General features: G+C 50.3%; 10 protein-coding genes across 10 annotated transcripts; 5 read left to right on the forward strand and 5 right to left on the reverse strand.

Moving 5' to 3' along the window:
* Positions 1-692: 692 nt before the first annotated feature.
* On the forward strand, positions 693-1,668 carry M430DRAFT_82619 (hypothetical protein; the record flags this gene model as incomplete). The annotated part of the gene is made up of 5 exons (XM_024869605.1): positions 693-760; positions 848-875; positions 1,037-1,234; positions 1,307-1,441; positions 1,549-1,668. Coding segments are annotated over 5 exons (549 nt in total), but the record flags the coding sequence as incomplete, so codon positions are not given.
* A 1,080-nt stretch (positions 1,669-2,748) lies between these two features.
* Positions 2,749-3,511, forward strand: M430DRAFT_151030 (hypothetical protein). The gene is made up of 2 exons (XM_024863183.1): positions 2,749-2,882; positions 3,095-3,511. Exons 1-2 carry the CDS (start codon positions 2,813-2,815, stop codon positions 3,496-3,498), a joined length of 474 nt encoding a protein of 157 aa, XP_024724730.1. The 5' UTR covers positions 2,749-2,812; the 3' UTR covers positions 3,499-3,511.
* M430DRAFT_151026 (hypothetical protein) lies at positions 3,512-4,231 on the reverse strand. Its single transcript, XM_024863182.1, has one exon. It carries the CDS (start codon positions 4,151-4,153, stop codon positions 3,524-3,526), a length of 630 nt encoding a protein of 209 aa, XP_024724731.1. The 5' UTR covers positions 4,154-4,231; the 3' UTR covers positions 3,512-3,523.
* A 637-nt stretch (positions 4,232-4,868) lies between these two features.
* M430DRAFT_94380 (hypothetical protein) lies at positions 4,869-6,577 on the reverse strand (the record flags this gene model as incomplete). Its single annotated transcript, XM_024869836.1, has 3 exons — positions 4,869-5,473; positions 5,523-5,685; positions 5,735-6,577. The coding sequence occupies 3 exons, from the start codon at positions 6,575-6,577 to the stop codon at positions 4,869-4,871; spliced, it is 1,611 nt and encodes a 536-aa protein (XP_024724732.1).
* Positions 6,578-7,301: 724 nt separating this feature from the next.
* Positions 7,302-9,188, reverse strand: M430DRAFT_14498 (hypothetical protein; the record flags this gene model as incomplete). Its single annotated transcript, XM_024862919.1, has 3 exons — positions 7,302-7,804; positions 7,859-8,963; positions 9,015-9,188. The coding sequence occupies 3 exons, from the start codon at positions 9,186-9,188 to the stop codon at positions 7,302-7,304; spliced, it is 1,782 nt and encodes a 593-aa protein (XP_024724733.1).
* Positions 9,189-9,354: 166 nt separating this feature from the next.
* On the forward strand, positions 9,355-10,075 carry M430DRAFT_151056 (hypothetical protein). Its single transcript, XM_024863185.1, has one exon. It carries the CDS (start codon positions 9,559-9,561, stop codon positions 10,024-10,026), a length of 468 nt encoding a protein of 155 aa, XP_024724734.1. The 5' UTR covers positions 9,355-9,558; the 3' UTR covers positions 10,027-10,075.
* A 2,255-nt stretch (positions 10,076-12,330) lies between these two features.
* M430DRAFT_111735 (hypothetical protein) lies at positions 12,331-13,945 on the reverse strand. Its single transcript, XM_024861449.1, has 3 exons — positions 13,154-13,945; positions 12,584-13,059; positions 12,331-12,534 (listed from the first exon to the last, which is right to left on the reverse strand). The coding sequence occupies exons 1-3, from the start codon at positions 13,733-13,735 to the stop codon at positions 12,471-12,473; spliced, it is 1,122 nt and encodes a 373-aa protein (XP_024724735.1). The 5' UTR covers positions 13,736-13,945; the 3' UTR covers positions 12,331-12,470.
* Positions 13,946-14,090: 145 nt separating this feature from the next.
* On the forward strand, positions 14,091-15,968 carry M430DRAFT_62473 (glycosyltransferase family 62 protein; the record flags this gene model as incomplete). The annotated part of the gene is made up of 6 exons (XM_024868994.1): positions 14,091-14,653; positions 14,724-15,352; positions 15,401-15,448; positions 15,501-15,581; positions 15,632-15,766; positions 15,820-15,968. The coding sequence occupies exons 1-6, from the start codon at positions 14,481-14,483 to the stop codon at positions 15,966-15,968; spliced, it is 1,215 nt and encodes a 404-aa protein (XP_024724736.1). The 5' UTR covers positions 14,091-14,480.
* A 928-nt stretch (positions 15,969-16,896) lies between these two features.
* On the reverse strand, positions 16,897-17,521 carry M430DRAFT_130495 (hypothetical protein; the record flags this gene model as incomplete). The annotated part of the gene is made up of 4 exons (XM_024862144.1): positions 17,393-17,521; positions 17,148-17,283; positions 17,049-17,102; positions 16,897-16,989 (listed from the first exon to the last, which is right to left on the reverse strand). Exons 1-4 carry the CDS (start codon positions 17,506-17,508, stop codon positions 16,897-16,899), a joined length of 399 nt encoding a protein of 132 aa, XP_024724737.1. The 5' UTR covers positions 17,509-17,521.
* Positions 17,522-18,035: 514 nt separating this feature from the next.
* On the forward strand, positions 18,036-19,738 carry M430DRAFT_151126 (hypothetical protein). The gene is made up of 2 exons (XM_024863186.1): positions 18,036-18,687; positions 18,745-19,738. The coding sequence occupies exons 1-2, from the start codon at positions 18,222-18,224 to the stop codon at positions 19,488-19,490; spliced, it is 1,212 nt and encodes a 403-aa protein (XP_024724738.1). The 5' UTR covers positions 18,036-18,221; the 3' UTR covers positions 19,491-19,738.
* The last annotated feature ends 222 nt before the right edge of the window (positions 19,739-19,960 follow it).

Raw genomic sequence — 19,960 nt, forward strand, 5'->3', positions numbered from 1 at the left:
GTTGTGCTATTTGATCACAGCGGTGCAAAATGTACATGGTCGTATAAGATATATGAAGATGCAATCCGCGTGTGGAGTCGAGGGTCCTTGGTTCTCTGCTGCTACTTGCTACTGGTGCTGACAAGAATCCAACCGGCATACTAGCGGTCGACCGCCAGTGACATCCAACTGCTCAGCTGTGCAAGGGCGGAGTTGATCTACAAGACGTATGTAAGGTAGCCAGTGTCTTGCCCTTGATGCTTGCTCAACACCGTAGCTACAGGCACTCAAACGAGACAACTGGAATGCCGTCGAGAGAGCGTTGATGGAACTGGAAGAGACCTATCTCTGGTTGAAATTCCTTTTGATAACAACAATCACAATCATTACGAAGCTCTGTAGATGTACACTGTACATACATATCCTTATACGGCCATTCCCTGTAGACAAAAGAAACGCCACAGCGCCCGCCGCGACGGGGGACTATGGAAGCCTCAGGCAGCAACACTACTACCACCTACGACCTACTGTGCTTCCCCGTCCTCTGTGTCTCTCTGCTCGTTCTTCTTCCCCAACAACCAACTCCTCTTGACCTTCCCCCCCTTCATCTTCAACACTCTCTCGCCTGAGCTTCTTCAGATACCTCAGCGTCCAGCATTCTTCTTCAGCCAGTCGCTTTCTCCCCCCTCCCCCCCCATCACTCCTCTGTCAAGATGGCGGAAATCCGTCGAAAGCTTGTCATTGTAGGCGATGGTGCCTGCGGTAAGACGTGCTTGTTGATGTAAGTATCCATCATCTCATCCATCATCGCTGCGTTCTGCCCGGCGAGGCTTATCTAGAGATGTGGGCTCAACTAACCGTTCTGCAGTGTTTTCTCCAAGGGCACATTCCCAGAGGTAAGGCTCCAACCTATCCTTCCATCATGATTATGCGAAACCCGGCGCCGCATCCCATCCCACAACATCCCATCAGACAGCCTCACGATAACTTCTCTGCAACCGCGAGATGGAACCTCGCTTTTGAATCGGATACCAAACTAATCACCGGGAGCGCATAGGTCTATGTCCCCACTGTCTTCGAGAACTACGTTGCCGATGTCGAGGTCGATGGAAAGCATGTCGAGCTGGCTCTATGGGATACGGCTGGCCAAGAAGATTACGACCGTCTCAGGCCTCTCTCGTACCCCGATTCGCATGTTATCCTGATCTGCTTTGCTGTTGATTCCCCCGACTCGCTCGATAACGTCCAGGAGAAGGTATGATCCCCCCAATACCTCTTAAATCCGACGCGCGAGATAAGAAGCTGTCTGACACGTACCCAATTTTAGTGGATCTCCGAAGTTCTTCACTTCTGCAACGGTCTCCCCATCATCCTCGTCGGTTGCAAGAAGGACCTGCGTTACGACCAGAAGACCATCGAGGAGCTTCACAAGACCAGCCAGAAGCCCGTTACTCCCGAGCAGGTAAGAATGCATCGCTCCTGGCTTCAGATCCAGGCCAAGAACCCACGAGTCATGAAACAGCAAGGCGGTCAGCCTCCTTCAATACAGATACTGACATTCATATGCAGGGTGAGGAGGTTTGCAAGAAGATTGGCGCTCACAAGTACCTCGAGTGTTCAGCAAAGACCAACGAGGGTGTCCGTGAGGTTTTCGAGCATGCCACACGTGCAGCTCTCATGACCAAGAAGGGGGGCCGATCGAGCCGTTCACGTGGTGGTTGCGTTGTCCTGTAAAGCTACTATTATCGACCTCTTTTCCCAATGCGATAGGGTTCTCTGTTACCGGACATAGCTCCCCTCAGGGTGATACGGGGTGCCAGGATGAGATATGTGCTTGCAGACGTTGTGCATGGCTTCTCTTTTGGCATTGATCTCTCTTGTCCTGATCAACTCGTGGAACAAACCCAACCCTCGCATAACTCACTCGCAGACAAAACGACCTGCCACTCTTCCTCTCTCGGTTCTGAAATATCTTGGCATGGGGGGTTTCTCACTGTGCTGCGCAATTTTCTTTTTCGTGTTTGTTTCTGCAAGATCTTTGTCTGTCTCGTATTTCTCTCGTTCCTGCGCTAAGAGTGGATCTGAATCATAAGGCTATGCTACGACTTCTGCTGCGATGTCTCTTCCTTGGGCATATTGTCATTATGGGCAGGCTGGGAGAAGATATGCGCATTTTTGTACTGTGTAATAGCAATAGGCGTAGTTTATCAAGAGATGTTTTCGAGAACTGGTACCTACCTAGTCTGCTACATCCCAACCACGTGTAGACATGAAGATTTGGATATGCTTACGCTCCTGTCAAGGATTGGAGACTACAATGGCTGGCTATTTCAATTCACTTATCCAGGTATCACTCGCCTGGTAGTTGTCTTTGGACCTGAGGATCACATGATAACTCCCCTTCCCATGGAATTTATTTACCTACCTATTCACTTTCAATCCTTCCGCGTTGTTTTGGATTTCCACTTTGTTCCTCAGCAGAGAGATCGTCCCTCTGATAATCAGTCACTCTTCGACATTCTTGAGGCTGTCTCGCGACTCGACCCGCCCTGTTCCTTGTTACTACCATACCTACGGCAAAAGGTTGAGGAAGTTCCGTCAATCAATAAGTAAGTCGTCTTGAGATCGTCTTTTTGCGTATATCTCCGAATTCCACTTGCCCTGCCTTCTCCAAATACCTGTGCTGATCATAAACGTATCTAGAGAATCCCAAGACTTCGATCATCCAGATAACACGAGCTCAGTAGTAAGTCAGCTCCATAGATCCATCCCTATTCATACTCTAGAACTACCTACTAACCTATCTCCAGAAGTCAAACACGTCGTTGTCAAGATGTGCAGCGAAACCAAGCAGCGTTATACGTGTGGTTGCTACGTGATGCTGATCCATGTATGCGCCGAACGTAAGGATACTCCTCCCACGAATTTTCTCTCCTCCGCTCGATCTTGAGGAGTCTTATTATATCTCCTCCTTCCATATTTCATTTGCTTGAGAGAGTGGAGATCTAGTTTTTTCTCAGCAACCATTGTTGCAACAAGCACACGACCGCGGCCTCCTCCCCCCACCAGAACCATCCTATAATGTACATTCGATACTAACTCGAGGATCCAATAGACATTGAACATACCCGCAAGCAGACTGATGAGGAGCCCTGCCCCGACCTCGTCAAACAGGATGTGTTGTGCCGCCAGCCAGGTTGTCCTCCCGGACGGTGCGCATCGCGCCAGAACACCTTCTGGACATTCGAGAAGTTGACCAGCAACCTCTTCGGGTGCGAGAAGAAGAAGGAGCGGCTGCAGAAAGAAAGAAGAGAGCAGCAGCAGGAAGAATCCAACATCATGGCGGCGGCGACCGACACCGACACACCGCGTGCCACGAAGAGGAGCAGAGCCCAGGAACGACAACTCATCAAAGAAGAAGGAGATGCAGACTTTGCTGATGAATACTACCCCCCGTTCGCAACCCCTCTCTCTCCCTCTCCCCTTACCTTATCCTTCTCTAAGGTACTGCGAACCTGACTGACTAATCTCCCCGATCAGAGAGTCAGCTCACAGGAGCGAATCTCCCACATCCCCCCCATCCCACAGCGTTATCAAGCAGGAATGTCCGTACTGCGAGTCCCGCAGCTTCAAGAACGGCTACTGCGACGACTGCGGCGAGTCCGTCGACGACCCAGCCCTCGATGTTCTGAACCAATACCCCGCGACCATCTGCTTCCATCCGGATATCAAAGACGGTGTGTGCCAGTTCGACGAGGACGGCGTCTGCGTTAACTGTGGCGGTTCGCAGCAGACTCGGACTGCTGCTGCTGGACTCGATGCACGCTCTGATTTCACAGATACGCAAGTGGTGGTGGATCCGAATTTTTGTGCTCATGTGAGCATTAGGGAGGGCGTTTGTGAGACTTGTGGTGTGGCTGTGGATAGCGAGTGTTTGAACAAGGCGTGCTTGAGCCCGAAGATCAAAGATGGCGTTTGTTATAATTGTGGGCATGTCACGGGCTTTGATTATATGGCTGGAGAAGAGGCTGAGGATGATGCTGAGATGGAGGAGAGGGGTGTTTGATTGTTGTTGGGAAGTGATGGGATTCTTTATTTTGAGCTGGCCCGGGGGGAGGGGCGTCGCTGTTTTACTTGAGCGCAAGCAAGGAAGGACATTGTATATGTTCGGCATACAATGAGGGCTTGATAGTGACTCTCCCTCATTGTATATCAGCAAGCCTCATTCATAGGAAAATCAACCCAATTGACTGAAATCTAAAAATCAAGCTTCCAAGCTGAATCAATCGTATATGCTTTAGAAGAGAAGAAGCTACCTCTTTACTTAATATAAAAAATCTAAAGCTTGGTGGTAATGATGATATACAAGAAAGACGATTGATTATATATACATAATCCACTCACTCAGTGGTAGGTAGTAGTACGGAGAAGGACTGACGACTCGACTCGATTCGGGGCCCTACCTAAGGTACTTGTATTTCTCATTAAGTATTTAGACAGACAAACAAAAAGGATAACACACCGTAACCTTTCCTTTCCTTTCCTTCGTAACAGTGGTAATAAGGATGGACTTTTAGGAGATTATTATTATTATTACCTATTTCTTTTGTATGAGAGTGACGTGAAGAAGGATGATTCGTTTTATGAAAGATGGTGATTAAGGTAAGCAAGGCTGTAATAGGATACTATAGTTTATCCAGGACGGTGATTAAGGGAGTGTGGTAAAAGGAACGAACGAGACGAGTGAAGAGAGGCAGGCAGGCAGGCAAGATAGCAGAAGACAAGGGAGGTTCTCTCGGACGAAGATACGGGTCTGGAACACTTTAGGAACATTTGTATGGCTGTTAATTCATTTTCATATCTTTTATACGCTAAGATGATATTCTATTTCATGTTCGACATTGCGAGACGCCGCCCTCATTCCGTATCGTTTTCGCTATAGCTTGCACCAAACTGATGCCCATGACTAGGAAGCCGAACGCCACGCAAATCACCGCAGGAATAGTCTTCCAACTCCTGGTACTTAGCTTGATGTAGCATAGCGGCGGCAAGATATACGCCAGGGCACAGGCACTCGTGGCCCCGATCAGCTCGAAGACGGCGCCCAGATCGCAAGTAATGACACTTAGTGTCATGGCACTGACTACCAGACTGGTCGAGAATATCAGGTGCAGGTTCATGTTGAACGGTTCTCCCGGGAACCAATAGTTGAACATGACTTCTCTGCAAACAAATGCCTCGAGAGGGAGGGTAGTGAGCATGTTTAGCCCAAAACAGAGGCGTGCGATGTTAACCATGGTGTTGTCGGAAGGGAAGTTGTTGAGTACGTTTCCCTCTGTGAGGGAACCGAAAGTTAGGAAGCCCGCGAGGGCCATAAGAAGACAGGCCACCATAGATATGGAGGTACTGTAGTGGGTTACTTTGGCGAAGCGGTCGATAGTGGGCGTCTTGAGAGAGCCGTATATGAGAAGAGAGTTATGGTGGCAGACGAATGCTTTATGATGTTAGAGCTGAGATGAAAAGGGACAATGGGAAAGACGAACCGAAAGAGATGACACCAACGGCCTGGAAGATGCCTGTATTGATGGTCAAGAGAGGGAGGCTAAAAGTGCCCTTCGAAGATGCTGGAACGAAGAAACCTTGTGTGACGACCGTTATTAAGATGATCACCATACTGATCAAAGCCAAGGTACTGGCTTTAGCCAACTACTTCCGTCAGCTACATTTAAACCCCGAATCAAGATCTCTTCTTTACCTTTGCAATATCTCTATAGAGACTCAGGGGGTAACTGACTCCCAAAATAAAAACAACAATCACAGCTCTCCGATCGGCCAACAGACCCAAAACCGGCATATCCTCCAGACCAGGCCAGATCGCGGCCAGAACATGTGGTATAGAGTCCCCAACTATGATTCCAAACGCCACCATCCCACCAAATGCAAAAGCCCACTGAGCAACGGAAATAGCAATCAAGCCCGTCTTTCCAAAACAATGTTGTACCGTGCCCTGAAAACTGTTACTCCCGCTCAGCTTACTGTTGATAACAATAAGGCGGATGGTCCAGTCCACAGTGATCGTGAGGACAATGAGCAAAATGATGCCCGTGACGAGACCAGCTTGGCGGAATGCGTAAGGTTGCCCAATTATACCGGCCCCAATGATAGAATTGGCCATATTCATGAAGGCAGACCGCAGCCCGGACCTTGGGCGCTGGCGCTCCCGTTCAGCCCACTCATGTACATCGTTGCCCCAGGGGCTAGCAGCCAATGTAACGGAGGGAGCTTCGATGTCTGTGAGGAGGGGCACGATGTTCTGAGGACGAGCTTCGCGGCGGCCCGAGAGGGGTGGTTCGTTGTACGGAGGAGGAGAGCTGTCACTAGCATCGTCGTTGTTTAGGGATGGAGGTAGGTCGAATCGCACACGATTGGGAGTTCGTGGGGTGTGAGGCTCTGTTGGTGGTGAGCTTGCACCGGGGTAGACGACGATATCTTCATCGTCGGACGAATTGCCCGAGAGGAGACCTCTATCTTCCTCGTTTGTAGGATCATCTGAATGCCCACCATCCCTCCGTAGGCTGCTGGTTCTGGCCTTGGCCATTCTTCTATCGTGGAAGCATTCTGCTTGGGGCGTTAGGATTGGAGTGAAGCGTACACGGTGGTCTCCAGGTGTTGATACGGGCCTTGTTCGCTTACGCGGAAGCTGATCCTTACTATTAATATCCCTGCCAAGACAAGGATCTGGTTCGAGGATCATGGTTTACTTTGGCTTCACGCAGAATTCACTCAAGTCACTCAAGCATTTGTTTAAGTGTTTCGTTGCAAAGTTTTGTGGCCGATTATTGTGTATGAGACCTTGTAGAATAGACATCAACGGCCTTGGACAATTCCTCCTGGTATGCAGGTCTTTGCCTGCTCCCAAATTCGCCCATGCAAATGCTTAGTATTACAAACAGTGAGTGTGAAAAGGTCTCTGAAGAAAAAAGCACGAGAGAGCCTTGTACGCTGGGGTAAATCCTAGATTCGGACCTCCATAGAAAGGTGCACCACCTCATGCAGTCAGACTTCTCAGATTGAGAGCCAAGGACAAAACAAAGGGCATGTGCAATATGCTTTCACATGAGCTCAGCTATTGTGAAAAGAATGGGTATCATAGAGCTTCGCAATTCAGCATGTCGTGATCGAAAACGGTGTGAAGGACCACGAAGATGCCACGCATCTTGTTGTTGAGTACCAGCTTCTGAAGAACATTCAACTGAAGGTGCGGAGCGAATCTCGAGCATGTCGGACACGCTGCGAAGAATTTGCTAGGTTCCGACTGACATTCAAAGGAAGACGACGAGCAAAAGTGAGGCCAGGGCGACAGAGAATAAGCCGGTGTCGAGGCGTGCGGCGCTCGATTTACTTGAGGGCGAGGCTGTCGAAGAAGAAGTCGCAGCGGCTGGTTGTCCGGAAGAAGAGACAGTCTGCTGACTGTTCAAGCCAGGAGATCCAGTCGTGGTGCTTGTGGCCGTGCCGGTTTGTGAGGCTGAGGTACTAGATGCAGAGCCTGCGGACCCTCCGTTAGAGCTGGTTTCAGAGACTGGGGTGGTAGAGCTAGAAACTGGGGTTGTAGAGCTAGACACTGAGGTGGTAGAGCCAGAAACTGAGGCGGCGGAGCTAGAAACCAGAGCACTACTCGTAGTACTCGACGAACTAGAAACCAGAGCACTACTTGCAGTACTCGACGAACTAGACGATAGGGAATTTGACCCACCGGTAGATGTTGTCGCCGAAGAGGAGACGGAGGAAGAGGAGGAAGAGGAGGAAGTTGCCTTCTCTGCAAGTCCTATTATCTGGTAAGTTACAGGCCTAGGGAGATTGATATCGAACTAGCACTCACCAACTCTGTTCTCGTCTATGTCGAACAAGACATATACGTTCTTCAAGAACGTGTCTCCCAAGAGCCAACCACCTTCAACCACAGGCATCCCGTAAATGTTGCTAGTGCAAACACCATTTCTCGACGGGCCAACCCAATCCTCAGAGGCGATGGAGTATGTGACGCCAGAAAAGGTAATGGTTATGGGATCCGTGGTTGAACAGGGTACGGTGTAAGTTGCGCCGTCTTTACCAACTGATGAACCAGGGATAAGAGCATGGAAAGCCTCGGCGTCCTCTTGTGGGGCGAAGATGTAGGAGGTGCCAGTGTCAATATAGCCCAAACGGCCTGAGACTGTACTCTGCTTGTCCCCCAACCCAATATTGTCCATCGGAATAGCCCAGTCGGCCTCGGCGTTTGTGGAGACAGGGGTGTAGGAGAGGCTACCGCTGAACTTGGAAGTATCCGGGGCGCCAAAGTTGATCTCCCCGGTGTTGGGTCCATCTGAGTTGCGGTTAAGGCTCATTCCAAACACGTTTGATTTCAATGAGTTCGAGGCGACGAGGGTTTGGATAAAGTTAGGCTGACCGTCGGTCTGCATCTGCGACAGACCCAGGATACCATCCATGGGATAGTTGTTGAAATCATTGCTAGTTTGGTTGGCAATCCCAAGAGTCATTGTGAGCTTCATGCCTGCAAAGGAGATCGTGTCGTTCGCAAGCAATCCGCTCACTTGCCCCGTACCGTACCCAATGCTGAAAGAGCCACCAGGCAAGAGGTCGTAAGTCTTCGAGTCGGTTGGTCCAAAGGTATTGTGGTTTTTACAGGCAGGCGATGTGCACATGGATCCCATGAGCCAAGAAGTCCCGGCACCGGTGTCTAAGAGCATGTAACGCGGGGTGTTCTCAGATCCAACAAGGACCTGGGCGAAGTAGGAGAAATCGGTACCATCCTGGTTGATTCCTGCGCTGTTTGTCTGTGATGGAGTAGCAGCTGAGACGACAGGATAGTGGTTATCTCTCTTGTTGACCTGCGCGACCTCTGAGGTGACCGGCGTTCCACGGCTGTATTTACGGGCTAGACCATCAGCAAGATGGCGGACCTGGGCAGCATGAGATTCGCCCGTCTGTTTCAATGATTAGCAAGGCTTCGAGAGGGCTCTCTTCACATCAATCACCTTTGGCAATCGTTGCTCCAACTTCAGAGTAGTAACACCACCTTCGACGCCCGGTGCTTCGATAGCGCGCTCAGAGATACAATCCTGGCCTTGGACACATCCGTAGTTCGGATACCACGGATAGAAAGCCGCGGCCAGCTGGCACAGGCCCAGGAGAGCAATGCTCGCCTTCATGGTCAACACGGTAAGTGGTATCGATCAGAAGGTTGTATGGAGGCGGGCAAGCATGAAGAGAGAGGTAGGAGGTAGGAGGTGGGCGGGGATTCGTAAAGGTTGGTGGGGGATGGTTCGAGGTGGCTGGGAAAGATCTTTTGACAGATCTATGGAGGGGTGCTGAGGGTGATGGGGGAGAGTTGAATGGAGGTGGAAGATGGTGAGAGATTTGTGTTCCGACGTGGACTCTCCAGGTTGAGTAGGCCAAGGTTAAGGCTTGGAATTCTTTGTCGAAAGAAACTCGAAAAGGTCAACCTGATAAGCCAGGCCGTCGAAAGCAACCAGATCTACCAACTATCGTGAGGCATGCAGAGAGAGAGGGTTCTCCCGGATGAGGTCAAGCCAGGCCTTTTTCGAATCGGGGAGCTCGCGGGGGAGGGGAGGCGGCGGTGGCTTGTTCGAAATGGTGAGGCGAGTACCAGACTCGTGGGGTGGTTGGGGTATTAAGATTACTATCGCGGACACATATAAAGAGGGACAATATACAGAGCGGGAGTCGAAGACAGTGAAGTCGTCGACACCGGCTCGAATGCAAGAAACTCTGTACTTTCGTACAAAGGAATTGGTATGGATGGGTGGGGACGTCGTAGGGTTTCCGGGTGTCGGCGCGAAAATGCGGAAAAGGGATCAAAGAACGAGGCGAAAGGGGCCAATGCAAACAAGTTTTTCCGGGTCGTTGGAAAAAAAAGAATGCACGGGGCAAATGATGGAAGAGACTGTAGAGAATGCGAAGGAGGAAGAGGAGAGGGAGGAGAGGAGGAGGAGGAGGAGGTGGTGGTGGTGGAGGATAGAAGAGTGAGTGAGGATAGGAGAGAGAGGAAGTCGGATATCCTCAGGACTCAAGACAGCCGCAGACCCCCAAGCCAGCGCCAGGAACGGACGGGACCCTAAGCCTATCACGGTAAGATACGCGGCTTCATCAGGCAAGGCGGCTCTTTAGATCCCTCACCCCTGTAACTACTGCACGGGCCATGGCAGGGGTGGCGGGGGACTTGACTCGGTCCGGAATAGCCGCTTTCGCCTGTGTTGCTACTGGATGACGATTGCTCCCCTCTCTCTCTCTCTGTAAGGTATCTCGTGTTTTTGTTTCTCCCTTTCCGCAAATACTATCCTTAGGTCTTGGCCCTCTCCATGGTAACCAGCCGGGCAACAACTCTGTGTGCCCATACTCTGCTCAATAGTTTGCCACAATCGACAAACGACTGACGATCAACCATCTATCTATCTTCCTTTGATCTTGACTCCTGGTCTGCTCCACAAGCCAAAAGCAGACGTTCTGCCAGGGGGGCAACGGCAGCTCCTCCACAACTTACGCCGGACAAGGCGCCATGATTGGATAGCCCCCATCTAACACCCTGGACATCTGCTTCCCTGACCACTTGGCGGCATCGGCGTCTGACGTTTGTTTGTGCGGCAGCGCCCAGCGCCCCCCTTTCTCCCGGAGATCCAGAGCGCTGTGGAGCGTGCTACTACAGAGGATAACGCAAGGAATCAAGTCATACATCATCCGCTTAACATCCTGAAACCTCCAAACGTTGACACTACTTCGGCACCTTCACCTCTCGCTGCTTGTTGCTGCGGTGAAGCCCACCTGCCGACCTGCGCAACTACTAACGGCCATCTGGCGCCGAGGGAGAGAGAGAGCGGGAAACAGGTACCCTGATCCCGCCGGATTGTGATCGTCGAATTCTGAAGATACCAAATTCCAACCCACAACCGCATACATACTTCGTATGTCATTGATAACCGTAAGAATCGAATTGAACATGGTCGATGGCATTCTGGGCTATGTCACATACCGTATGGGGCAATGTGGCTTTGTCCAAGTACGGGGTATCATCTGTATCTCCCGGGATACAGATAACTCTCTCACCCAAAACAGCCACCTCCGGAGAGCCGAGACGCCGCCTTTCCGGCTGCACCGTCTCGCTTCGGGAGGGATCCAGGGAATGGTCCAGTAGGGAATAAGTATTGCAAAAGACCAGAATACAAATCCTACGGCGATCGCCAGTCCTTGGCAGAGAGTCTTGGGCTGTTTCAAAACATGGCATCCCGGGCACTGTCGTACATACAGCATGCGGCATGCAGGCCTCGATCAGCTCTCGACATTCGAGACGAGACGTTACATTCCTCTTTCCACCAAAACCCCGGATTCTATCTAGATTCTCACCGATCTTCTTGTTGAAGAGCATGGTGGAGATACGACGAAGTCTGGCTGTTCTGAAATTTGATCGTTGACCAATCTCCGACCGCTGAGCCCCTGCAATCCCACCCCGTCTTCCATATCGGGCCTTCTACGAAGTTTATACAGGACCTCCACGAAGTCTTCGCATATCTATAACAGTAGAGTCCAGTTCCAAGGGGGCGGGCAATGCTTGATACAGGACCTCTATACGAGAGATAGAGCTCCTGAAACTATCTACTTTGCGTCTGGTAATCATGCACTGCTCTCATCACTCGGGGCCTAACAAAACCGGAAAGCTTTGAACTTGTCTTTACTCACTGCGTTCGCCTCCCCCTATTAGTCCCCCCTCACTGCACACGTATGTCTATATCGTCATGTGGCAAACTGGTCCCGCGGAACTTGATTATAGTGAGTGGTTCATTATTAGCTATCAGCTGCAGGCACCAAGGAAAACCATCCATCCATACCCCGATCTTGACCTCCGCTCAAGCTTCTTTCAAGAAAAACCATACCTAGGTAGTAACCATCCCAAAATCCTCGAAAAATAAAAGCAGCTTCAGGATATATATCAGAAATAACCGCCCGGGTCTTGCTGTAGCTGTTTTAATTACAAGGTGTAGATATATATTGCTGTGGGGTTCGGGATATGTTGAGATGGTGTGGCTGGTCATGTTTGGTAGAAAACAAAGTTAGTTACGGCCAAACTTGACTTTGACTTGCTGATATGTTGTATGGCTGGATTGGGATTTTGATTGAAGATGATACGTCTATGCAATTATAGATAGGAGGTTTTAACGTGGGGAGATATACCTTGGTTGAGATTGAGGTTTTGATGGTATATTTTGGGGTTATTTTTCGCGGGGAGAAGGGGGGGGGGAAACAGGAGCTGGACGTTTTACTTAAGGAGACGACGTGGAAAGCTGGTGCTACAGCTTTTAAAATAAACGCTCCTAATCAAGTCCATCCATCACGTCCAATGACGGACTTTTGCAAAGTGCCCTTCCATTTCTCTAGTATACATTACGAGTCTATTTCCCCCTATCCCCTACCGGACACTGTCAGTTATCGAAAGTACTTATATCCACATCCTCTACCCTCCACATATACCACATGAATACGCTTCTGGTCGCAAGTCAGTAGAGAGGCCTCAATTTCGATACCGGGGACTTACCTATACGGTTTGAATTTATCCGCAATCTGTTGCATCTCCTTCTCGCTCATGTATTTCCACTTACCACCCTTCCCATTCTTCAGCTTATTGACGTCGCGGCCCATCAAGGCGGCCATTCCGCGCTGGACGCCTAGATCTCCAGTCGAGAAGATATCCATCCGCTTTAAGCCGAAGCAGGCGAACATCTCCACGCTCCATTTTCCCAAGCCTCGCACTTTGATCAGTTGGTCTAGCACTTCGTCGTACGAGGCTGAGAAGAGCATCGATGTGCTTAGCTCGCCGCTGTGGAACTTTTCAGCTAATCCGAGCACGTACTCGGCCTTCCGCTGCGAGAGCCCAGCTGTCCGGAGCACTTCGATCGAGCTGTCACAGACTTGCGATGGGGTGGGGAAGACGTGAAGGCTTGGATCTTCGATGTCTGGATTGAAGAGCGCCACGAATTTCGCTTTGATGGACTTTGCAGCTGCTCCTGAGACCTATCTTTTTGTGAGCATTGTGAAGCATATCAACCCCTAGCAGTTGTGCCTGAAGGGTCGAGGACGGTTGGGAAATTGAAGAGCTTTCACCTACCTGCTGAGATATTATCCCGCTCACTAAGCTATTGAAAGGATCAATCTCCTCGGCCAGTCCCTCTGGAGAAAAGACACGGCAAGGATGTCGGTCAATTATGGGCTTCAACTTAGGCTCTACTTTGATGAGATGTGCCAGAGCTTCATCAAGAATGTTTCCTGTAGTAGTCTTGAACTTGGGTACCTTCGATGGCGAAACTTGGTCCAAGGCTTTATTCGTCACTACACGACGAGTCTCGGGGGATATCAATGGCGCATTTGTGCCATCAGGGACCGCTAGTCGGTTGACTGCTGGGGGAGGAGTGCCATCTTTGACACCTGGAGAGCTGCAGGGCTCAGACATCAACCCCACAGCGGCTGGAGTGGGCGTAACTGGGGGGATTGTCGATTTTGCTGCTCGTTTTCTCTTGGGGGTAGATGGACCTGCATCCTTCCCATTTGATTGGGGCTCTTCCTCTTCCGTGGTGATATTCTTTCGTTTCCGGTTGGTATTCGCAAGCTCGGGCGCATATGATCCATTTAGGATACCTTCCTTGATTACTGGTAAAGCTGCGCTCAAACGAGCTGATCTCCTTGAGGCCATCGTCGACTCTCTTGAGGTATTCGATGGGCGTGAGACGTTCCTTACTTCAGTGCTCTACCTAAGAACGAGGGGCCGCGGCAGCCTAATTGGTAGGGAGAGAATAGTTGCCGCGTCTTGATCTCTTTAGGAGATTAGACCTGTCTCCCTATAAATCTGCGGGCCAGATAGATGAAATATAAACATATGAACCTGACCGCAGCAACTCCATAGCTCGATTCATTTTTGGTCGGCTAAGGGAGGTTATTCACGTCGTCGCGTTCCATTGTCACATGACTGCAACCTCCTTTCCCAATTTCCATGATCGTGATTTGACGAAGGATCCAAGCCTGGACCTACCTGGGAATACGAACGTTAACGTCAACATCAACATCAACAACAATCATTGTATTGCCGCGTCTAGATGCACTTATCCCCCTTCATATTGGATAAGAACAGACCAGATAGTTGACATTTGGGAGCACCGATTGCAGTCTCCTATTTGCCTTGACTCGATCAAATTGACCGGTCTGGAGAAAGGAGAACAACGAACGTTCCAGCCTCGCTAAGAGAATCTTGGCGTCGATTTCTAAATACGTTGCTCCATCGCGCATCCAGGTTTCCTGACGTTGATCAACCTCCTTACAGCTCGCGATCGAGTTCGCATTCCCCCATCGACAATCCTTACGACGGCGCGTCGTCCGCTACCCGTCGAACTGACAGCATACCTTACACTGGTGGTGCCCTGGCCACGGGCGTCTCGTCCGACATGCTACTCCCTAAGGGCGGCATTACTTGGAAGTCTGCAAAGGCAAATTTACCGCCGGCGAGAGCGATATGGGTATTCCTAACTCGAACGCGATTCTTGCTCCTGTTAGCAGTGACAGGGATACTCTTATTGCTATGGAGGGGGCTCAGCACATCGGCATCGGAGATGCAAAGGTTAGAGAGCCCCGAAAGACAATTGCTTGACACCCGTTGTACGGACCGCAGCTGATGATCGATGTCGCAGATTCTACTGTTGGGGACCTTCGAAACCGCCAATGCAGATGACACCGAATGAGGCGGTGGATTGGAACGCGCACCTACAAACGCCTGTGATCTTCAATCACCACGAGCCCCTGGTGGTAAATTCCTCTACCATCAAGCATGTGGACCTCAACCCCATACAATCTACCCCCAAGGCGGTATCGAATGAGGAACGGGTCTTGATATTGACCCCTTTGAGAGACGCCGCGGCATACCTACCTAAATACTTCGACCTACTTGTTGACCTGACTTACCCTCACCACTTAATAGATCTTGGATTTTTGGTCGGCGACTCGTCAGACGACACGCTCGCGGTTCTCTCGGCCGAGCTCAACAGGATACAGAAGCAAGCAGACAATATTCCATTCAACAGCGTGCTGATCGTGGAGAAGGATTTTGGCGCCGTCGTTGGTCAGACTGTGGAGGAGCGACACGGTTTCGAGGCACAGGCTCCAAGAAGGAAGATGATGGCTCGTGCCAGAAACTATCTGCTTTCTGCGGCATTGAAGCCAGAACACTCCTGGGTCTATTGGAGAGATTCGGATATCGTAGACAGTCCGAAGAAGATCCTCGAGGACTTCGTCGCACACGACAGGGATATCATTGTTCCCAGTATGTGGCACAATGCTCACATCTGAACTATTTCGCTGACAGAACTAGATGTATGGTTCCACCGCTACAAAGATGGAAAAGATATTGAGGGCCGATGTGAGTTAAGATAGGCCAATTTCCGCACGAAGAAAATACTGACCTGTTCCAGTTGATTACAACTCTTGGATTGAATCGGATAAGGCTTTACGTCTAGCAGCGAGTCTCCCTAAGGATGAAATTATTGTAGAAGGTCAGATGAATAGCCGGCCATGATACTACAGAATCTAATGTTCGAAACAGGCTACAAGCAATACGACACTGGACGCACACACATGGCTACAATGGGTGACTGGCGGCATAACAAAGATGAGGAAATTCAGCTTGATGGAATCGGTGGAGTGAACATAGTTGTAAAGGCTGATGTTCACAGATCAGGTATGTGACACTTGCCGAAGGAATGTTCCCTGGGGGTGCTGACAAAATTGCAGGAATTAATTTCCCCTGTTACGCATTTGAAAATCAAGCAGAGACCGAAGGTTTCGCCAAGATGGCAAAAAGAGCAGGGTACGAGGTGATTGGCCTCCCCAATTATGTGGTATGGCACGAAGATACAGACGAGAAGCCGGGCAACGCGTAGGAGAAAGCCATTGTACGCAAAGTGCAGTCGACCATGTTTTCACGCATATACGGAGTTTAGTGAAGAGAAGCTTTGGACTGGGAGCAACATCGATGAGAGACAAGACGATCCCCTTCATTCGAGTCTTCGTCCCCAACTTCTTCTGGGATGGAATGGTTTGCCAGGAGTTTGACCAGGTTTCTGGAAGTCTTTCTGATCACAAGACTATGGGCAATGGGTACATGTCAATCGTCACTGTAATAGAATGAATTTTTTGTCTCGTTATGGAAGATGATAGGTAGCCAAGATGCCAGTGGCATAGATACCTTGGCGGAGGTCATGCGTTCATACTCCTGTATGGATAGGGATTGTGAGCAGTCGAATGTAATCATGTGGTCTCTTTTTTAATCTGGCGTTTTGCTTGCTTGGGCAATGTGGGGAGGCTCAAAATTACGCACATCATCAAGTCGCCTAGTCCAGGCCATCCCATGTTGAAAAATTGTGTCACTCCCTTATTCGCGCGACGGTCAAGCCAGTTCATCATCTTCCTGTATATAAGAATTCCCGGCATAATAGCATGGATTCACATATCGTCGGTTGAGATCATTGTGAAGTAGATATGCCGGCCGGCCGTACCGGTTGAAACCTGAGTGTGATGACACTGTACCTCGAACCAAATACCGTCGAAGAACAATGATAGAGAGAAGCCCTGTACTCCTGGCTTTCTTTGAAAACACCTTCTAAGGTCCTCAAACTCGTCAATATATATGTTGGATAGAAGGAACAGTACGCAGACAATACTGCATCCGACACATGATAAAGACATTCACAAACATTCGCACGATTTCTCGAATTGAGTCATCAATTGTATAGAGTACAAACCCCGGCACCTCCCTCTAAATCCTTCTAACACATCGCTACTACTTTGTACATGTGTACCGCTTCATCTCTACTTTCGCTTGATAGACAACGACTCCAAATCCGAGCGCTCTTTAGCCTCCGCCTCGATTTCCCTGATGATGGGCGACAGGTATGGGTAGTCCTGCAATCGAACAGATCAGTCGAGGCTCTCGTGCAGGAGATTGGAGAGCCTATACGTACCTCCTCGGGCTTGGTGTGCTGTTCCTTGGGAAGAAGCTGGTGCGCCAGTGAGGCCTGTAAATCGTCAGAGAGATACTCTCATACAGACAGACTGTACACTGATATATTGGCGTAGGTCGGTCCTACCTGGAAAGCTCGTCGCAGACGGAAGACGCGGTCGTATGCCTCCTTCTCGGGGAGACGCTTGAGCGCCAGCAGGACCGTCTCGTCTTCTTCGGAAATCAGGTCATCGGCTCTGCGAGGGCACAATTGTCAGAATCAGTGATGCTCGAGTGCACAGTAAACCAATGGGCCCGCATTTCCAGAGCAATGCTTTCGTCCGGGCCGGGAACAAATGGGCATACCTCAAGCCGAGCTTCCTGTACCCAGCGGCATTGCAGTACCAATTGGACAGCGGGGTCATGAAGTTCTTCAGCCATGGGCGCTTCACGATGAAGCTGGTAAAGGATGGTGCAGACATGTTGGGATCGCGAGGTCTATCGGATGTAAAGCTGGCAGTTCGAACACTTTGAGCTCACCTCATGGATGCCGTCGAGTTTGTCCCGAAAATCGACGGTTGCTTATGTAAGCACAGTCACGTGCCGGTGGTGGAAAGGAAGCAGCGAATATCGGGGACCCTTGGACGAGGATTACCTAGGTCCTAGGTTGGTCTGATTTCTGATATTGATTGCATTATTACGTTTTCCCCCACTCTGCAGAGGCACATGCTCGTGCTCCTGAATTGTTCCTCTCCAGTAAGGTACTTTACGGTAAACCCGACCCTTCTGGCCCGCATTCACTTCGAGGTTCTCTGTTCTTGAACAAAGGACTCTTGGGTTTTTCCAGTTCCGCACTACTTTCCCGTACTATCAAGCGTACCATTGAAACTTCTGGGTCCCGAACCACCCTCGCCCGCCCGCCGAACGTTCCTGGACAAAACCAACACACCACGTCCAGACTCGTTCTCCCTCTCTCCTACAACTCTTGGTGATCAGTGCGCAGTTGTCAATGGCCTGTGTCAACCGCTAGGTGCTGTGTCGCTGGCGGCTGCGTGGGATATTCCCCGCACACCGGGACACGAGATTGCAACGAACCGACAACAACAAGAAGCTTGCCCACCCGTGGAGGCGGCTTTTGGCTGAAGCACTGCTCTGATTGAAGCAGATAGGAATATTCTCCCGCCCAATCATCACCATGTCGCATGAACGCAGCCCGCCACCACCCCCCCGGACCGAGGGTTTTACCCCCTCGACATCCACCTCTCAACAGTTCGCGAAATCGCACTCGGCCTTGACGGGAGCGCATGTGCCTCTCACTCTCCTAGAACAGCTATGCGTGGGAAGGTCCGACTCGTCTTTTAATGCTCTGGCGGGAGCGGCGGGCGGGTTCACATCCGGCGTGGTTACTTGTCCACTGGATGTGATCAAGACAAAGTTACAGGCCCAAGGGGGCTTTAGAGCACAACAAGCACACAATGGTGAAACTCCGGCGAAGTTGGTGTATAGAGGAATGTTAGGTACGGCTAGAGTCATCTGGCTAGAAGATGGTATTCGAGGAATGTATCGAGGACTCGGTCCTATGATACTGGGCTACCTACCGACGTGGGCTGTCTGGTTTACGGTGTATGGGAGAGCGAAAAATTTCTTCTTTCAGTATCATGGTATGCGGGCGTAGCTTTTCTACAATTAAGGAGCACTGTGGCTAACTCTCTGTTCAGATAACCCAAACGTCGTCAATTTCTTGTCCTCCATTATAGCTGGAGGTTCCTCGACTATGGTCACCAACCCTATATGGGTCATCAAGACTCGTTTGATGTCACAAATCAGCAGCACATCCAAGAACGGACATCCGAAGACTCCCTGGCAGTACACATCGACCCTCGATGCTGCGAGAAAGATGTATAAAACCGAAGGAATCCTCTCTTTCTACTCCGGATTGACCCCGGCCCTCCTCGGTTTAACGCATGTCGCCGTACAGTTTCCGGCGTACGAATTTCTGAGGAGGAAGTTCACAGGTAAAGGGATGGGCGTGACAGCGGAAGGAGATACAAAGTCTCATTTCGCTGGCGTATTATCTGCAAGCGTGCTCAGCAAAATTTTGGCTAGCTCTGCTACATATCCTCACGAAGTTATTCGGACAAGGCTGCAGACACAGCAAAGATCGGCGCCATCAGCTTCTGTGGAATATGCCGCTTTTCGGGGCGGGCTCGAGGGATCGGAACACACGCCAGGGACAATCGTTACCAAGGCGAACGCAGTAACACCGCGGTATAGAGGAATTGTTACGACTTTCAAGACCATCTTGCGAGAAGAGGGGTGGCGAGCTTTCTATGCTGGTATGGGCACTAACATGATGCGAGCCGTGCCAGCAGCTGCAACGACCATGCTCACATATGAAATTATTATAAGACAACTCAATAGTGCCAGAGCGTCAGGGATGCAAAAGTCGACGACTGAATGGTGAAGCTTAAGTGGATTTGAGGGACAGGAGTACTGTGGATGATGCTTATAGACAGAGATCCTTAGGGTGTTTGGTCCGCCGCAAGTGTCGGCTTAGATGGCACGGGCAGATGGGAGATACTTTTGTATTCTACGGCTTTCCTTTTGGAGTCGGGCGTTTGGCCAAATTTAGTCAGGGCCATATTTGAAGCCATGAAACTCGGGCCTGTTGGTTCATGGGATATGTTACAGATCTTTCATAGCGCTTGTTGATTCCTGTTTTGACAGTCCCCTCAATAGGGCGTGTAGTATACAGGGAGACAGCCGCCAAGGCATTATTCCTCTCTAGACCCATCCTTCCGCTGGCCTTCTGGTGGTGTACATCTCCTGGGATCCATTTCCGCACCCGGAGCTACGTAGTCCCTCATATACGGCATATCCATGATGTCCAATGCAGCCCGCAACGAAACATTGAAACAATGCAATCTTTTTCAA

This window comes from Amorphotheca resinae (assembly GCF_003019875.1).
Source record: "Amorphotheca resinae ATCC 22711 unplaced genomic scaffold M430scaffold_1, whole genome shotgun sequence".
NCBI lineage: Eukaryota > Fungi > Ascomycota > Leotiomycetes > Helotiales > Amorphothecaceae > Amorphotheca > Amorphotheca resinae.

Bases quoted from the DNA above. Each gene is read 5' to 3' on its own strand.
- M430DRAFT_151056 (XM_024863185.1), top strand. From the start codon at position 9,559: ATGAGGTCAAGCCAGGCCTTTTTCGAATCGGGGAGCTCGCGGGGGAGG.
- M430DRAFT_151030 (XM_024863183.1), top strand. From the start codon at position 2,813: ATGTGCAGCGAAACCAAGCAGCGTTATACGTGTGGTTGCTACGTGATG. The intron at 2,883-3,094 runs GTAAGGATACTC...AGGATCCAATAG, and splicing joins GATCCATGTATGCGCCGAAC to ACATTGAACATACCCGCAAG.
- M430DRAFT_151126 (XM_024863186.1), top strand. From the start codon at position 18,222: ATGTCGCATGAACGCAGCCCGCCACCACCCCCCCGGACCGAGGGTTTT. The intron at 18,688-18,744 runs GTATGCGGGCGT...CTCTCTGTTCAG, and splicing joins TTTCTTCTTTCAGTATCATG to ATAACCCAAACGTCGTCAAT.
- M430DRAFT_151026 (XM_024863182.1), bottom strand. From the start codon at position 4,153: ATGCCGAACATATACAATGTCCTTCCTTGCTTGCGCTCAAGTAAAACA.
- M430DRAFT_111735 (XM_024861449.1), bottom strand. From the start codon at position 13,735: ATGGCCTCAAGGAGATCAGCTCGTTTGAGCGCAGCTTTACCAGTAATC. The intron at 13,060-13,153 runs GTAGGTGAAAGC...ACAAAAAGATAG, and splicing joins GCGGGATAATATCTCAGCAG to GTCTCAGGAGCAGCTGCAAA. The intron at 12,535-12,583 runs GTAAGTCCCCGG...ACTTGCGACCAG, and splicing joins GATAAATTCAAACCGTATAG to AAGCGTATTCATGTGGTATA.